This window comes from Giraffa tippelskirchi, chromosome 12 (genome assembly GCF_054371585.1).
Source record: "Giraffa tippelskirchi isolate mGirTip1 chromosome 12, T2T-mGirTip1v1.2.pri, whole genome shotgun sequence".
NCBI lineage: Eukaryota > Metazoa > Chordata > Mammalia > Artiodactyla > Giraffidae > Giraffa > Giraffa tippelskirchi.
In genome coordinates this window covers 11,794,975-11,809,213 of record NC_137286.1, presented here as the reverse complement: position 1 = coordinate 11,809,213, position 14,239 = coordinate 11,794,975, and the positions used below count along the sequence as shown (strand labels likewise).

The 14,239-nt window shown below is 45.5% G+C and overlaps 1 protein-coding gene across 7 annotated transcripts in view; it reads right to left on the bottom strand.

Annotated features, from left to right (window-relative positions):
- Positions 1-7,571: 7,571 nt before the first annotated feature.
- BTBD7 (BTB domain containing 7) overlaps positions 7,572-14,239 on the bottom strand; it is an 87,940-nt gene continuing 81,272 nt past the window's right edge. For all 7 annotated transcript variants that reach the window (XM_081548129.1, XM_081548127.1, XM_081548131.1 and 4 more), the window contains one exon: positions 7,572-12,851. In XM_081548129.1, the coding sequence (XP_081404255.1) occupies positions 12,039-12,851 (813 nt within the window). In that variant the 3' untranslated portion in view covers positions 7,572-12,038. The remainder of the gene's footprint in view (positions 12,852-14,239) is intronic.

The window sequence follows — 14,239 nt, the reverse complement described above, 5'->3', positions numbered from 1 at the left end:
TGCCTCCCAGTCCGTCCACCTTGAAGCGGCTACCAGACGCAAGCCTTGGTCTAAGGGAGCATCCGGGCTACAGCCAGATGGGTGCCTCACTTGTGTCCTGGACCACTGGGCACTAGGTGTGCACTCCATACTTGGGGTCACAGGACCCCTCGGATGGAAGGGACTTGAGAAGCCACCCAGCCTCACCTCTTGGGACAGGGTCCCGTGCTGGTCTCAGCCCCCGACCTCCGTACCTCTGTGCTCCTGGGGCAGCGCCGGGTGACATGAGGGCACTCAGCCTTTCTTCTCTCTTGGCTGGCGGCATAAATCCTGCAAGCACCGGGGGGGCCAGACTCAGGAGGAAGCCAACACCCTGGAAGGCGGAGAAGAGACAAAATCCAGGCCTTTGGTGTGGTTCAGGCACTCAGCCACTGGAGTAGTCTGGTCTGAAGCTTGTGGTCTGCAGCTCAGGGACTCCGCTGCAACAGAGAAAACACCTCTGCGGTTCTCTAGCATCTTCTGAGCACTGCCCATAACAGAGTGCTCCCTACCACACATGGCACTTGTCCCTTACTCTCCCAGGGATGGTGCCTTTTCCTGTGGAAAAAGTCTGGACACTTCTGGGCTTTTCCATCAGCCTCCCATCCATCGTTTTGTTCTGGTCTTCTCCCAGGGATTCCTAGGTCGTTCCTAGTGTTCTCCAGCCCCTGCTCAGCTTTTTTTTTTTTTTAAGGTGGATTTTTTTTTATTTTAAGCATCTAAAAAAGAGATAATTTTGTCCCCCCACACCACTGCCCTTTCTGTTTTTCTCTCTGTATTCTTCAGGTTTTGTTTTTTTTCTAATAAATTTATTTATTTTAGTTGGGGGCTAATTACTTTACGATATTGTAGTGGGTTTTTCCATACATTGACATGAATCAGCCACGGGTTTACATGTGTTCCCCATCCTGAACCCCCCTCCCACCTCCCTCCCCATCCCATCCCTCTGGGTCATCCCATTGCCCCAGCCCTGAGCATTTGCCTCATGCATCGAACCTGGAATGGTGTTCTGTTTCACCTATGATAATATACATGTTTCAATGCTATTCTCTCAGAACGTCCCACCCTCACCTTCTCCCTCAGAGTCCATAAGACTGTTCTATGCATCTGTGTCTCTTATTCTGTCTCGCATATAGGGTTATCATTACCATCTTTCAAATTCCATATATATGCATTAGTATACTGTATTGTTGTTTTTCTTTCTGGCTTACTTCACTCTGTATAATGGGCTCCAGTTTCATCAATCTCAATAGAACTGATTCAAATGTATTATTTTTAATGGCTGAGTAATATTCCATTGTGTATATGTACCACAGCTTTGTCTCAACTCCCCCCACCTGGAGACTCCCACCTGGGTTTCTCTTCAGCCATCTTTCCTCCTGTGTGGGGCCCATGCCTCATGCTACTCAGTTTTTCTCACTCACATCCCCACCTCCTGGCTTCCCTCTCTTGCCTCTCTGCCTCAGGCGTCTGGATGCAGCTGAGCTGTAATGAGCCAAAGTGAAACATTCTACAAGTGTATTGGGTTTCCCCTGGTGGTTCAGCGGGTAAAGAATTCACCTGCAATGCAAGAGACCTGGGTTCGATCCCTGGGTTGGGAAGATCCCCTGGAGAAGGAAATGGCAACCCACTCCAGTATTCTGGCCTGGAGAATTCCATGGACAGAGGAGTCTGGTGGGCTACAGTCCATGGGGCATCAAAGAGTCGGGCAGGACTGAGCAACTAATACATACACAAACACAACTGTATTTGGTTTTCCAGAGAAACAGAACCAACAGGAGATATACACACCTACCTCTCTGTCTACCTAGGTCTATAAAATAAGGAATTGACTCATGCCATTGTGATCTGCCGTCTGTAAGTTGGAGACCCAGGAAAAACCAGTGGGGTGGTTCCAGTTCAAGCCTGAAGGTCTGAGAACCTAGGGAGCTGAAGATGTAAGTGTCCCAGTCCTGGAGGAGGCCAGTGTCTGAGCTCAAACAGGCAGAGAGGAAATCCTCTCTCCACATTTTTGTTCTATTTAGGCCTTCAGTGGATTGAATGATGCCACCACTCCAGGAGAGGCATCCGCTTTACTCAGTCTACAGGTACAGATGCTAAATGCTCTCCTAGATGCACCAGGATAATGTTTAGCCAGTCATCTGGGCATCCCACGGCCCAGTCAAGGTGACACAGAAAATCAGCCATCACAACAACTGACCCGTCTCTTTGTCTCCTTCCACCCTGAGTAGCGCTTGTGGAGTAAGGAAGGCCGCTGGGGTCTGGAGGGATGAGCCTGTGTGCTGGCTGTCCTTACCTTCTCGGGGCTGCAGGTGCCACTCAGGCCGTTCGGTGGTAAGAGGCCCGCCGAGGCGCACAGCCAGGGGTGACCACGTTGGGATCTCAGCACCCCACTCGCAGGGGGACGGGGGTCTCCACCCCATCAGGAAAGCCCACCCCAGCTGGCAGGCCTGGAGCTGTGACTAAAACGAGGTGGCAGCTGAGGACAGAGACCCTGATGAGAATGACAGACGCACCTTTCCCATCAGTTTCTTCGCAAAGCTGCAGAGTCAGCCACAGATTTCATCCCCCAGGTTCTGTTCTCGGTGCCTCAGCAGGTCAGCTGCCGTGACGGAGGCCCCGGGCTCTCTCTTTCCTGCCCGGCCTCCTCACCCCTCCGCGACCTCTTTATTATAAATGGAGAGACCCCGCAGTGTGGCTAATATTCAAATCGTTGTTTTACTTTGTAACAGCACCTACCCCGGTCAGTAATGATATATTTGTGGGTTTATTTGCTTGCTATCTGTTCTCCCCACTAAATTTTTCGAGGTCAGGGTCCGTCTTTCCGACTTATGGTTAAAGGGCTGGAACGTGGGGCTGCCTGCCCGGCTGTTGGGTGCACGGCCGTGGGCTGCATGCGCTTGCGCACATCTCCTACCCACAGTGGCCCACGGAGTAGGATTGTCCGTCCCCATTTTACAGATGTGGAAACTGAGGCGATGAGAAGCCGAGGGTCCACAGCTCATCAGTGGTGACTCCCGGCTCATTTCACTCCAGTCCAGCCTCGTTCACGTGGGGGCACCGGAAACAGTTAAGAATCTCGGGGCAGAAATGACGGAAGATGCTGACAGCTTTTACCTGAATCACGGTATATTGTTTTTGGCCCTCGGGTATGAGGGACCCTGACTTTTTCTGGGTTTTCTTTTGGTAAATTCACTCTATGACAGGACTGGACTGTCTTCCAGCGTCTAAACCACTCCAGGGAAGGGTTCCTACGCCTTCCAAGAAACACAACCCCAGCACAGCGTGCCCAAGCAACAGGCTGGGGGCGGGTGGTGACCCTAGAGGGAGAAAGAGGTGCCTTCGCTCACCACAAGTGTCAGAGGAGAGGATGAGGGGCCTGGGGGCAGCCTATTTCACCCGTGAGGTTGAGGAGCAAGCTGGAGGGCGGAACCCATGACAAGTGACGCCCCCAAATCTGAGGCTCTGCCAGACCTGAGGCTCACCCCGGGGCAGACCTCAGAGGAGGATGTCTTAACCCTGCTGCTGACACAAAGGCTCAGGGCCTTGTCTGGGCTATTCAGCATGGTGAGCTCCAGGGGGTTTAGAGGCCAAATAAAAAGGGGCCAGAGTTGTGCAGATGAGGGACACACCGATGACGTCGAGACGAAGACCGAGGTGAGGCCCATGATGCCAAGGTTGTTCTCGATGTCAAGTGTAAGCTGCGTTTGGAGCTGGGACATTTCATGCAGGCTTAGTGGGGGATGGAGAGCAGACCCACAAAGTCACTGCCATCCTTTCTTTGCAGGGAGCATCCCTCAAATCCAGACAGGTGAGCAAACATGGAGACAAGGGTCTGGGAGGGTCCAGGGAGCAGGGTGGTCCCTTCTGGGGAATTCTCGTGTTCCTGGCATTTGGACAGATGACCGATACTTGCTGTTCAGTCATTAAGTCCTGTCTGACGCTTTGCAACCCTACTGACTGCAGCACGCCAGGCCTCCCTTTCCCCTACCATCTCCCGGAGTTTGCCCAAGTTCATGTCCAGTGAGTTGGTGATGCCATCCAACCACCTCATCCTCTGCCGCCCTCTTCTCTTGACCTCAATCTTTCCCAGCATTAGGGTCTTTTCCAATGAGCTGGTTGTTCGAATCAGGTGGCCAAACTATTGGAGCTTAAGCTTCAGCATCAGTACTAGACCAGTACTAGAAATGACCAAAGGTCTCAATTCATCTGCTTTGGTCCTGTTACATGGGGGATGGCAGGTTCTGGTAACTAAGGACAGGGACTTTCATAGGGTTCTCTAGGGGATTCAAAAATGAACTTTTGCTACTGCTGAATGATTGCTGATACTTGGTGAAGGCAGCTGTGATTAGAAACTAAGAGGTTTTTTTTTTTTGGCTACGCAGCTTGTGGGATTAGTTCCCTGACCAGGGCTTGTATCCCAGCCCTTGGCAGTGAGACTGCAGAGTACTAACCACTAGACCACCAGGAAAGTCCCAGAACTAAGAGTCTTTTAAGAACACACGATGCTGAGCTGGCCTCCTCCTCTTCCATGAGGGATAGACCCCCGTTGGGCTGCATCTGAGTGTGACTGCCTCTCATGACGGACACGTGGGGGTTGGCTGTGGCCCCTGACACTTCACCATTGCTGCAGCCTCTGTCCTCTCTGCACTCATCTCTGCCCCAGCTCCTCCCCCAGGCCGTCTCCCTGTATCCCACGTGGACTCCCACTCACCCCACCTGGCTTCTCTCTCTCTCCTGCCACCAAACTGCTCTTACCAAGCTCACTCACCTTCTCCATGGTGCTGACCCAAGTCATCTTTTGAGCCTGATTTTCCAAAAATCTCTGAGCAGCAGCCACCATTGAGTTAACTTTGGGAGAGGGGTGGAATTGATCCTTCATCTCAACCTTTAACTTGAAAAAGTAACACATGCAATTTAAAAATTCAACCAGTACAGAAAGTATACAATTAAGTTCCCCCCACCTGATTACAGTGCCTCTCTCCAGAGGCCAGCTCTTGCAAATATTCACATAGGTTTTTGCAGACGTTTTTATGAATATAAAATTTTTCATGTAGCTCCTTTTTCTCATCTTCTCCACAACTGGGGGTGTCCATATGCCCTGTTTTGTATTTGGCTTTTCACTTCATTCTGAAGATCATATTCCACCCTTTTTGAACAGTCCCTCCTGCCCTCCTGACAACCACACTGGTTTTCTTTCTACCTGGTAGGGGGCCCTTGGTCAGCAACTCCCTCAAGCTGACCTGTAAAGGTGGGAATTCCTTGAAGTTCATTCTTGGCCTTCATTTAAACTGTCCGCCTACATCACCGCATCTACTCTCGAGGCTTTCACTGCCACCCAGTATGTGGTGGGCTACGGTCTATAGGGTCACAGAGACTGAAGCGACTTGGCACGCATGCATGCATGTGGACAACTCCCACTGGCACCTCCAGCTTGGCCCTAGCTTCTGAGTTCCTGGCTTACATGGAATCACCAAGTGAACATGATCAACATTAAACTCATGGTTTTTCCCCTCGACCTGACTCCTCCCACTCTCTCCCCATGCCCAAGCAACCCCCAAGTCTTGGAGATACTACTCCCTAACCATATTCCTCTCTTCTCTGTTGGCTATCCAAGCTCTTCCCTGGAGGCTGCGCCAGCCTCCTGCCTGGTTTCCTGATCCACACCTGCTCCTCAGTCCTGTGATGTGGAACATAAAAATCTGATTACATTTATGTCCCTGTTGAAAACCCTGAAGCACTTCCTGTTGCTTTGAGGATCAAACTTCAAAATCCTCAGCCTGTCCTGCAAGGGCTGGCAAGATGGGCCCAACCTACCTCTCTGCCAACACTGGCTTCCCCAGTGCTCAGCCCCGGAAACTGCTGGAAACCGGCTCCTCCTCAGCCCGGGACTCTTCCTTCACCTGCACTTTGATTCCACCTGGAAGGCTTCCCAATCCTGGCACCAGTCAGAACCCCAGCCTTACCTCTGTAATCCTGCGTCTTTTTTTCCCTCGAGACCCTAACATTCTCACGGGTGGGACTGTGACTGTCTTGTTTATTCCTGTCACCTCAGGGCCTAGCAGAGCCTGGCAGGTAGAAGATGCTGACTGCGTGAATGAAGACGCAAACGCCACGCTTGTGCCTATCTCCACCCCCTGCGCACTGTGACCCTGACCTGGGCATCATGCTTTCTGGTGTGCAGTACAATACTGTGGTTGAGAACTTGGGCCCTGGAGCCAGAATGCCTGGGGTTTGAACTCAGGCTCTGCCAGCTAACTAGCTGTGTGACCTTGGATAAACCATTTCAGTATCTCTGTGCTTTGGTTTTCTCAAATGTGTTGTTGTTCAGTCGCCAAGTGGTGCCTGCCTCTCAGCACACCACGCTTCCCTGTCCTTCACTATCTCCTCGAGTTTGCTCAAATTCAGGTCCATTGAGTTGGTGATGCTATCCAACCATCTCATCCTCTCTTGCCCTCTTCTCCTAGGCACTAATAATAGTATGTGATTCACAGAGGATTAAATAAGACAATACCTGAATCACTGATTACAGGAGAAAAATAATCAGGGGCTTTGCACTGAATCCAGTGTGTTTCTCCTTTCATTCCGGGCCCGTGGTAAGCCAGCTTTCCCCTCAGTCACTATGCGCTGCTCTGGCTGGCTCTCGAGCTTCTTTACAGCTCTGAGAATAGGCATCCTGTCTGCTCTGTCTGCTGCCCCACAGTCCCCTGGGCAAAGTGGATTCAACCCTTACTGCACTGAACAGAGGTTAAGCTAGAAGTGGCTACGGAAGCTGGCCTGGACTCACTTTTCCAGGGGAATCCACAAGAACAGAAGTGAAAGTTGACTTACTTGATTTCCTGTTTTAGAATTTGAAGCTCACCTCCAGAAACTTTTATCTTGATACCCCCCAGTTAAACCTAAGATGGTTATAAAACATTGTGAGAATTGCCATAGTGAGGAACAAAGGGTGAAATGCTAGGATGGAACTTATTAGTGAAATGAATGAAAGTTTTAAATAGTGATTTAACAAAATGCAAATTGGAAAGCTTTCTATTTTACATGTTTTCTTCTTTTTTTTCCAGAAAACTAGGCTCTAGATCAGGACATCATTTCCCTTTCAAACTGAAAAATACTAATTAATGCTTGGAGTTTGAATCTAAGCCAGGTGTCTGACACTTGGAGGCCTGTGAATCTTGGGGTATATCTGTGTCTCTCACCACAGCCCTTCCAGGTGCTGACTCATTCCAGGTGTTGGGTTCATGTGTTTTGAATGCTGAAATCCCTCTGGAGGCCCCTGTGCAAGTAACTTTTGTTTAAAATGTAAAATGAAATTTCTCAGGAATGTCCCCAATGACATCACAGGAAATTTTGAACTTGAATCAAATGAGAAGGTGGTTATTTCCAAGAAATCCGTTAATACTTAACAAATCTCTGAATACCTGAAGGCCAAGAGACTGAGAAGTCCATCTAGAAAACCTCCCACTTTCTACCCTAGTGGTGGGGACAAAATCACTTCTGTAACTGAGGACTGTGTGCTACCTGCTAAAACAGACTATATCCAACTCAGCAGGTTCTATCCAAGCCATTTATTGGAAATGCCAACTATATGTAGGATAAAGTCAGTGTTACATGCTTGTCAGGAACAGTAGAAAAATAGAACCAGTGAAAACCTCTGTACAACCGTAATGGTACTCAAAAGAGAAATGGATCGATCGTTTTACAATGCTTCCCACAGACGAGTTCAAGTTCGGAGGTACCTAAATAAAAATACTATGTATTTCTTTAAAAAACACTATGTACAGTCGAAGCGTAAACAAGTTTTACAAAGTACTGGTTATGCAGGTTGTAGAAAACACTTGCATAGGACATGAAATCAGTTTTAAGAAAAATTTCTGAGCCTTTAGCATTGAAGGCACTTGACTTTATACCAGTAACAGCACAACCACAAGAAATGCAGTGTTGTAGAAGACACCACCTCTCTGATGTGCAGACGTGGTGCATAAACAGCAAGTGGAGTTTAGGAATCTCTCTCTCAGCCACCCCACCTAAGAGCAAGGTTCCATCCCACCTGCCCGTGGAACCCACACACACAGTCACGTGCAGGTACACCATGAAGCTTCCAGAGCTCCTCTCAGCTCTTAAGACAGAACCCACGTAAACACGCAAACACAAGAGGTTATTTTCAAGATACACACTTGCGAGTCATCTTTCTACAGAAATGGCCACAGCATTATAATATTCAGAATATGGAAGATTGACTCATGGTCTGAGGGTTTTCTAGAGGAAAAAAAAATCAAGACTTGCCAATACAACAGTTACATAACAGCTATTGCAATCAATAGGACAAAGAGACAACGTAACATTTCATAGAACATTGTTTATACAATAGTGTTAATGGAAAAATAGCACAATACCCTTTAGTGTGTGATGGTAACTCTTTTAGTAAGGTTATCTGTAATGAGGTTTGAAAGTAAACTCCTTAGTAGACAAAGTAAACCACTGCAGAACGGGGAGTAGCACCCATCACTGCTGCTTTAATAGTAACTTTCAACAGTAAGTTAAAAGTCAACCAGATAATTAAAAAGTCAAACATTTCCCTTTGAGTTCAGTCCTCAGATAAAAACATAAATGCTTTAGAATTGAGAACAAGTATCTTACAAGTGTTTCATGAAACTTATTTTCCCTAAAAGGCAGATTTAAACATGAAAATACATATTTTGCTGAGTCGTTACTGAGACCTCTAGAGACCGACGCACGGGGGGGAGGTCAGCTCTGCGCCCCCTGCTGAGGTTGCAGGTGCTGTTTTCCCTCCATCAGTGGACAAGTGCTGTCCACTGCTACTCAAGTTTGAAGAACAAATCCAAAGAAAACCCAATGAAGAACAGTTTTTTTTTTTTAAGGAAGCATAAACAAGAATTAGGTAAAGTTTCATAGACAGTTCAACAATAACAAAAAAACTCAAATAAAAAGAAGTCATTTAAAATCCTTAAAATCTACCTGGTTACTGAGATGTCAGGAGAGCTTAGGTCTAGAGATGTGCCTAGAAAAAGCTACAGGGGCACTGATAAAGGTTATGCATGCTACGTGGACAATTCAAACAACTATTTTTTCAGGAGTAAGTTTTGCCTTTCTTGCTGCTATCTTTTCCCCTTAGGAGTCATACCTATGACTCTGAACTGAAATTATTAATCAAGATCACAGAATTAAAACAAAAATATAAGAACAAGACCAACAGCATCTTGAAGAAACGTGGATCCTCTGCTTCCGCTCCAGGATCTAACTGGCATTCACCAACTTCAACATGGCGGGCACCAAAAGTGGCGATTGTCTAACGGCCTGATTGTCCATGGCCTCAAGAGGAGATCTGGTGTGTTGAAATTTGGTTCTCAGAAAGCTTCTACACCAAGTAAAACGCTAGGTCCTATGGCCTAAGTTTTATATTATACATGTTAATTTCTCAGAGAAATCTTACTCAGACTTCACATTTATCTTAGTACAGCACTGAAAGATTTTAATGCTTACGAAGCATTAAAAAAGATTGAAGATATGGGGTCAAAAGCCAGAGGCACATAGCTATTCAACCTACCCTACTGACCATACTTCACGAGACACATTAAAATTCCATTAACCCTACCCTAACACAAAACCCACGTCTGTTTACCTTCTGCAAGTCACAGCAGTCCACAGTCGCACAGCACATTTCTCTCTATACACAGTTCAGCCAGGTATGCTACCAAATTATTAAAAACCAACTTCATAAATTAAATAAAACTACAAACAAAGGGTCACTTCTTTTATATTTTGGTGACATGAAAGAATACTTAATAAATTTTCAGAAATATGCCACGTGGGGCATCAATAGCTCTCATGTCTTTGAGAAAAAAAAAACAACACAAAAAAAATAGGTTGGAGATCAGAAAGACTTTCCCACCAACTGTATCTACTCACTCTTAATTGCAGTACCAGCACAGCACAGTCTGAATTCAGAAGAGAAATTTAAAACTGTATCAAAAGAATTCATGTCAACACATGTACATAAATACACCTTAAGGAATGCAATGGAATATTTTTTGTTTCTGAGGAGAGACAGACTGAGATTAGTTTCAAAAGACACCGTCATCTTATTACAAAAGGTCAAACCTCCTAAAAATGAGAACAGAGTCCTAAAGTTTTCATCTTAAAAAAAAAAAAAAAAAAGGAGCCTCAGAGGTGATGATATGCAGCCGACCTCATAGCAGCCTGGTGCTGACTCTGGGAGACCCAGAGCTTGGTGTGCGGCATGGCCAACATCGACGGATGCACAGGCAGCAGCCAACTAGCCAGGCAGCGGGGCGAGCGGCAGCGGTTTGCCGGTGTAGACAGATCAACTGACATGTTCCCATCCTTGAGACTATCTACTGTTAGGATTTTTTAAAATGTCAGATTATTCCTGAGTGTATATCCACAGGGTAAAGTAGGAAGAGACTGTAAGAGAAACTACAGTTTCGGGAAAAATCAGAGTTGTTGACATCCAATAGGAACCTATTTACTTAAAAGTGCATGTAATTCATTTATATGGTAGCTTGTAAAGGCTCCCTAGCCCTGCATAGTTTTAGAGTGAGTGTGAGTGATTCAGAGTTGTATATATGTATATATACATACACAGAGAGGAGGCTCCCGAACATCCTTCAAGCGAGGGGGTGCTCAGAAAGTCTCTTTTCTTCTAAGTGCTACGGCTGTGTGTGTTATGTGTAAAAATACAAAGTGAATGCTCAAATGATGTTGAAGTGATTTAAAAACACAAATGCTAATATATTTACATTGGAGAGTAAGAAAAAAACAGTCCTTAGCTCACACATTGCCCTTCTAAGGGAAAGGATCTTAAAAGATCCCATGTGCTCAGTGGTTCAGTAAAATCCCAAACCAGCGTCCCCAGTGGAGTTCAAGTAGGACATGTAGTGTTTCACTGGAAAAAAAAAAAGCTTTTTCTTTTTTGGTGACAAAGCATTATGCATTATACAATAACTTTTTAAAGGACACCAAAATTCTGACACACTTCGAAAAACACTTACAACATCTACTTACAAACACCAAATGACATCCGTAAGACTGAAGCCCTTTTGTTTTTTTTTTCCCCCACAAGAGAGCAGGACAACTGAAGGCAGCAAGCAGTCACTCCCCCCTCAGCTGCTGAGTCGATGCTCAGAAGCAGCAATCCCGTAGTGCAAGCTTAAGTTACTAATTCCACTGCTTTAGGATTCCAAGAAAGCTGATCTCTTTCAAACCTCATCTAGTGAAACTCTAATCCACATGACCAGAACCGGCAGTGATTCTAACAGAGTCTGCACTGTGGATAAAACAACAAGCTTTTGCCTGGATGCAGAGGCTTTTCTCCTTCTTCTTTCCTAAACCAGGAAAACTTCAGGATTCCTGATCAGACTCCTGCTGGAGGAATGAAGACCAGCTCCCAGGACTTATTTAAACAGGATGACATGAGATTTATGAAGACTGAGCAGGAAGGTTTCTGAACTGAAACTACGGAAAAGAGAGGAGCATTTTGATGTGCTGTTCTTTGGAATTTCTATAATTAAAAAATAAACACAGAACTATTTCATAAGAAAATACATCTTAGTGTGCAATCCAATGCACGTGGAAATAGGTAGATGAAAGGTAAAATGCAAAAAAGTATGAAAATACAGTCCTTTAAATGTGGCAATAAAGTTTAACATACTGATATAAAACCAATACAGATAAAACAAAGGTACAAGTGCAAAAAAATTCCATTGTTTGTAAAGAGAGGGAAAAAAAAAAGTGCCAGCTTGCTTGTTCTTAAAAATGCTTCCCCACACAATTGTTCAAACACAAAACAGACAGATGCAGCATTCAAAATAACCCTCTTAGCATGCCATGTCTAATAAACATGTATATACAAAAACTAGAATAAAATAACGTGAAACTGAGTTATCAGCTGGCATCAATAAACTGGTCTCTAAGTTGTTGGGTTATATCATAAAATGGGATGTTTCACATCTCAGGCACGGACGACTTGGAGGTTGCTCTCAGAGGGCAGACTTTTTGTAGAGGAAGTCTGGCTTGCTCGGGGACCTCCTTCCTCTGTTGATTGAATCTTCCCTTTCCAAATCTGTATTTCGCTGAGCTCCATGGCCCAGGGACTCATCTGCCAGTCTTCTGCCGGATCTCTCTTCTGGAGCTTCAGAGCTACATGCAGAATGTGAAGGTCTGTTAGGAGTCAGCCCAAAAGTCAAGTCAGTTTCCACTGCTGCTCGCCCCCTGACATGGGCTGAACCACTGCCAGCATTTTCTGGGGCTGCCAAGGGAAAATCTGGCCGCTGGGGAGGCTGCTCAACAACGTCGAGGTGTATCGGCTCACTCTTCTGTCTGTGCGGATGCCCGTCGGGGGGAAGTGGATATTCTCTCCTAGTTTCTTCCTGCTTTTTAGGCGAGGTCTGGCCTGGTAGGTAGGCTGACTTTAAGCCACTTGGTGATGCCTTATTGTGGCTATACAAATCGGGACCAAAATATCCACCTTGTGAAGGGGAGGGGGTACGTCTACCAGGGGCAGGAGTGGATGGTCTGCAAGCAGCATTTGAGAAGTCATAGAAATCCGGATATTCCTGCTGATTTTCTCGAGCATCTGTTTTTTGCTCTAGTGTGTGTTTCTTTCGAGATGTGTGTGTATGTCTCTGTGGAATACACGATAGATGCTGGGGAGGCCCTGGTCCTCCTTCAGAAACTGCCTGGCTTAATTCTGTGTCCACAGCAAGTTCTGGAAGCCTCCTGTCCTTGAGTGACAGCGTGGACACACCCATGGCAATATCTGGCATTAGATCGTTTAGCACAGGTTGTGTGCACTGCAAACAGAAACAAAACAGGGGGAAGGTTAAAAAGAAAAAGGCCTGTGACTCCCTCTTTTTCAAATGATGTTCACTGATTTTGTTTCTTCGTTCTAAAAATACATGCTTAATTTTAAGAATAATAAAAATATAGAAAACTATAGGGCAAAAAAACCCCACAAAACCCCAAACCCTCCCTACTGAGATAACCACTGTTATTAGCATTTTGAAGTTCTCTCACCTTTTTTATTTTGCACATATATTAATTTTCATAAAATTTAGTGCATATATAATACTGTCACTAAATTTTCTTTGAGATTTTTATTTAAATTACTGCATACTATTCCATTGTATTGATGAGGCATGACTGCTTAACTATTCTTCCTCTGTGAGAACTTAAGGCAGTTTCCAGTTTTTCATTATTATAATCAGGACTGTAAGGAACATACAGATAAATTACCTTCAAAGGGAGTTTTATTTAATTATAAAGTAGTAGAACTTTTGTAACTGTGGCACTGAGGGCCAGGCCGATAAGATGGAAATTGGGTTTATCCAACACTATTAACCTCTGTTATTTCTTCTTTTTTGAGGGGTTGGAGTGGATAGCAGGGAGAATAGGCAGAAGGGTAAAAGGTGAGGAAGGACCATAATTTGACTCAAGGAGTACACTAGTCCAGTCATCTTTCAATGAAGATTCCCTGAACTAATATATGTATCTTTTATCTTTTATGTTGAATGCTACTGATAAGATGTGACTAAGCAGGAAGACTTAAAAATCAGTATTTTTTTTTTTTTCAAATGTATTATATACAACAGAAATTCAACCTTCGGTGCAGTGCGAGATCAAGCAAGGAAGTCTCGCTTAATTTACTAGCGACTAGCACTGGCAACTGTGATTTCCAACCAAACGAGTGCTCTAATGAACCAGCTTGTGAGAGGCAGAGACACTCATGAGGGTTAATTTCCTGCCCATTTTATGAATGGGGAGTCTCCTGCCACGCTGTTCCTGACGGCATGCTCAGCTACAAGTAGCTTCCCTTCCTGCCCCACCAAAGCCTTTGTGAGAATAGCAGACTCTACAGAATAGAGGCCAAGAACAGATTCTAGACACGTGTTTGAAGAGTGCACTATGAACCCAGTAACATCACCTGTGCTGCCCAGTAACTCCACCCCGTCCAGACACCTGCACACGAACATAAGGGAAGGCACTCACTTCTTCCCACCACACACATCTTGTCCCTTTTCTCTGGACTTTTTCATCCACCTACACTCTCTTTTTCTCTCCAATTTCCACACTCCTTAAGTCTATGCTTTCAGCTTGTCAGTTACACTTCTGTGCGTTGCTGAGTCCTGGGTAGGGCTCCTGGGGCCTAGGAAATTGCTTTTAACATTTCAGAAACTTTTAA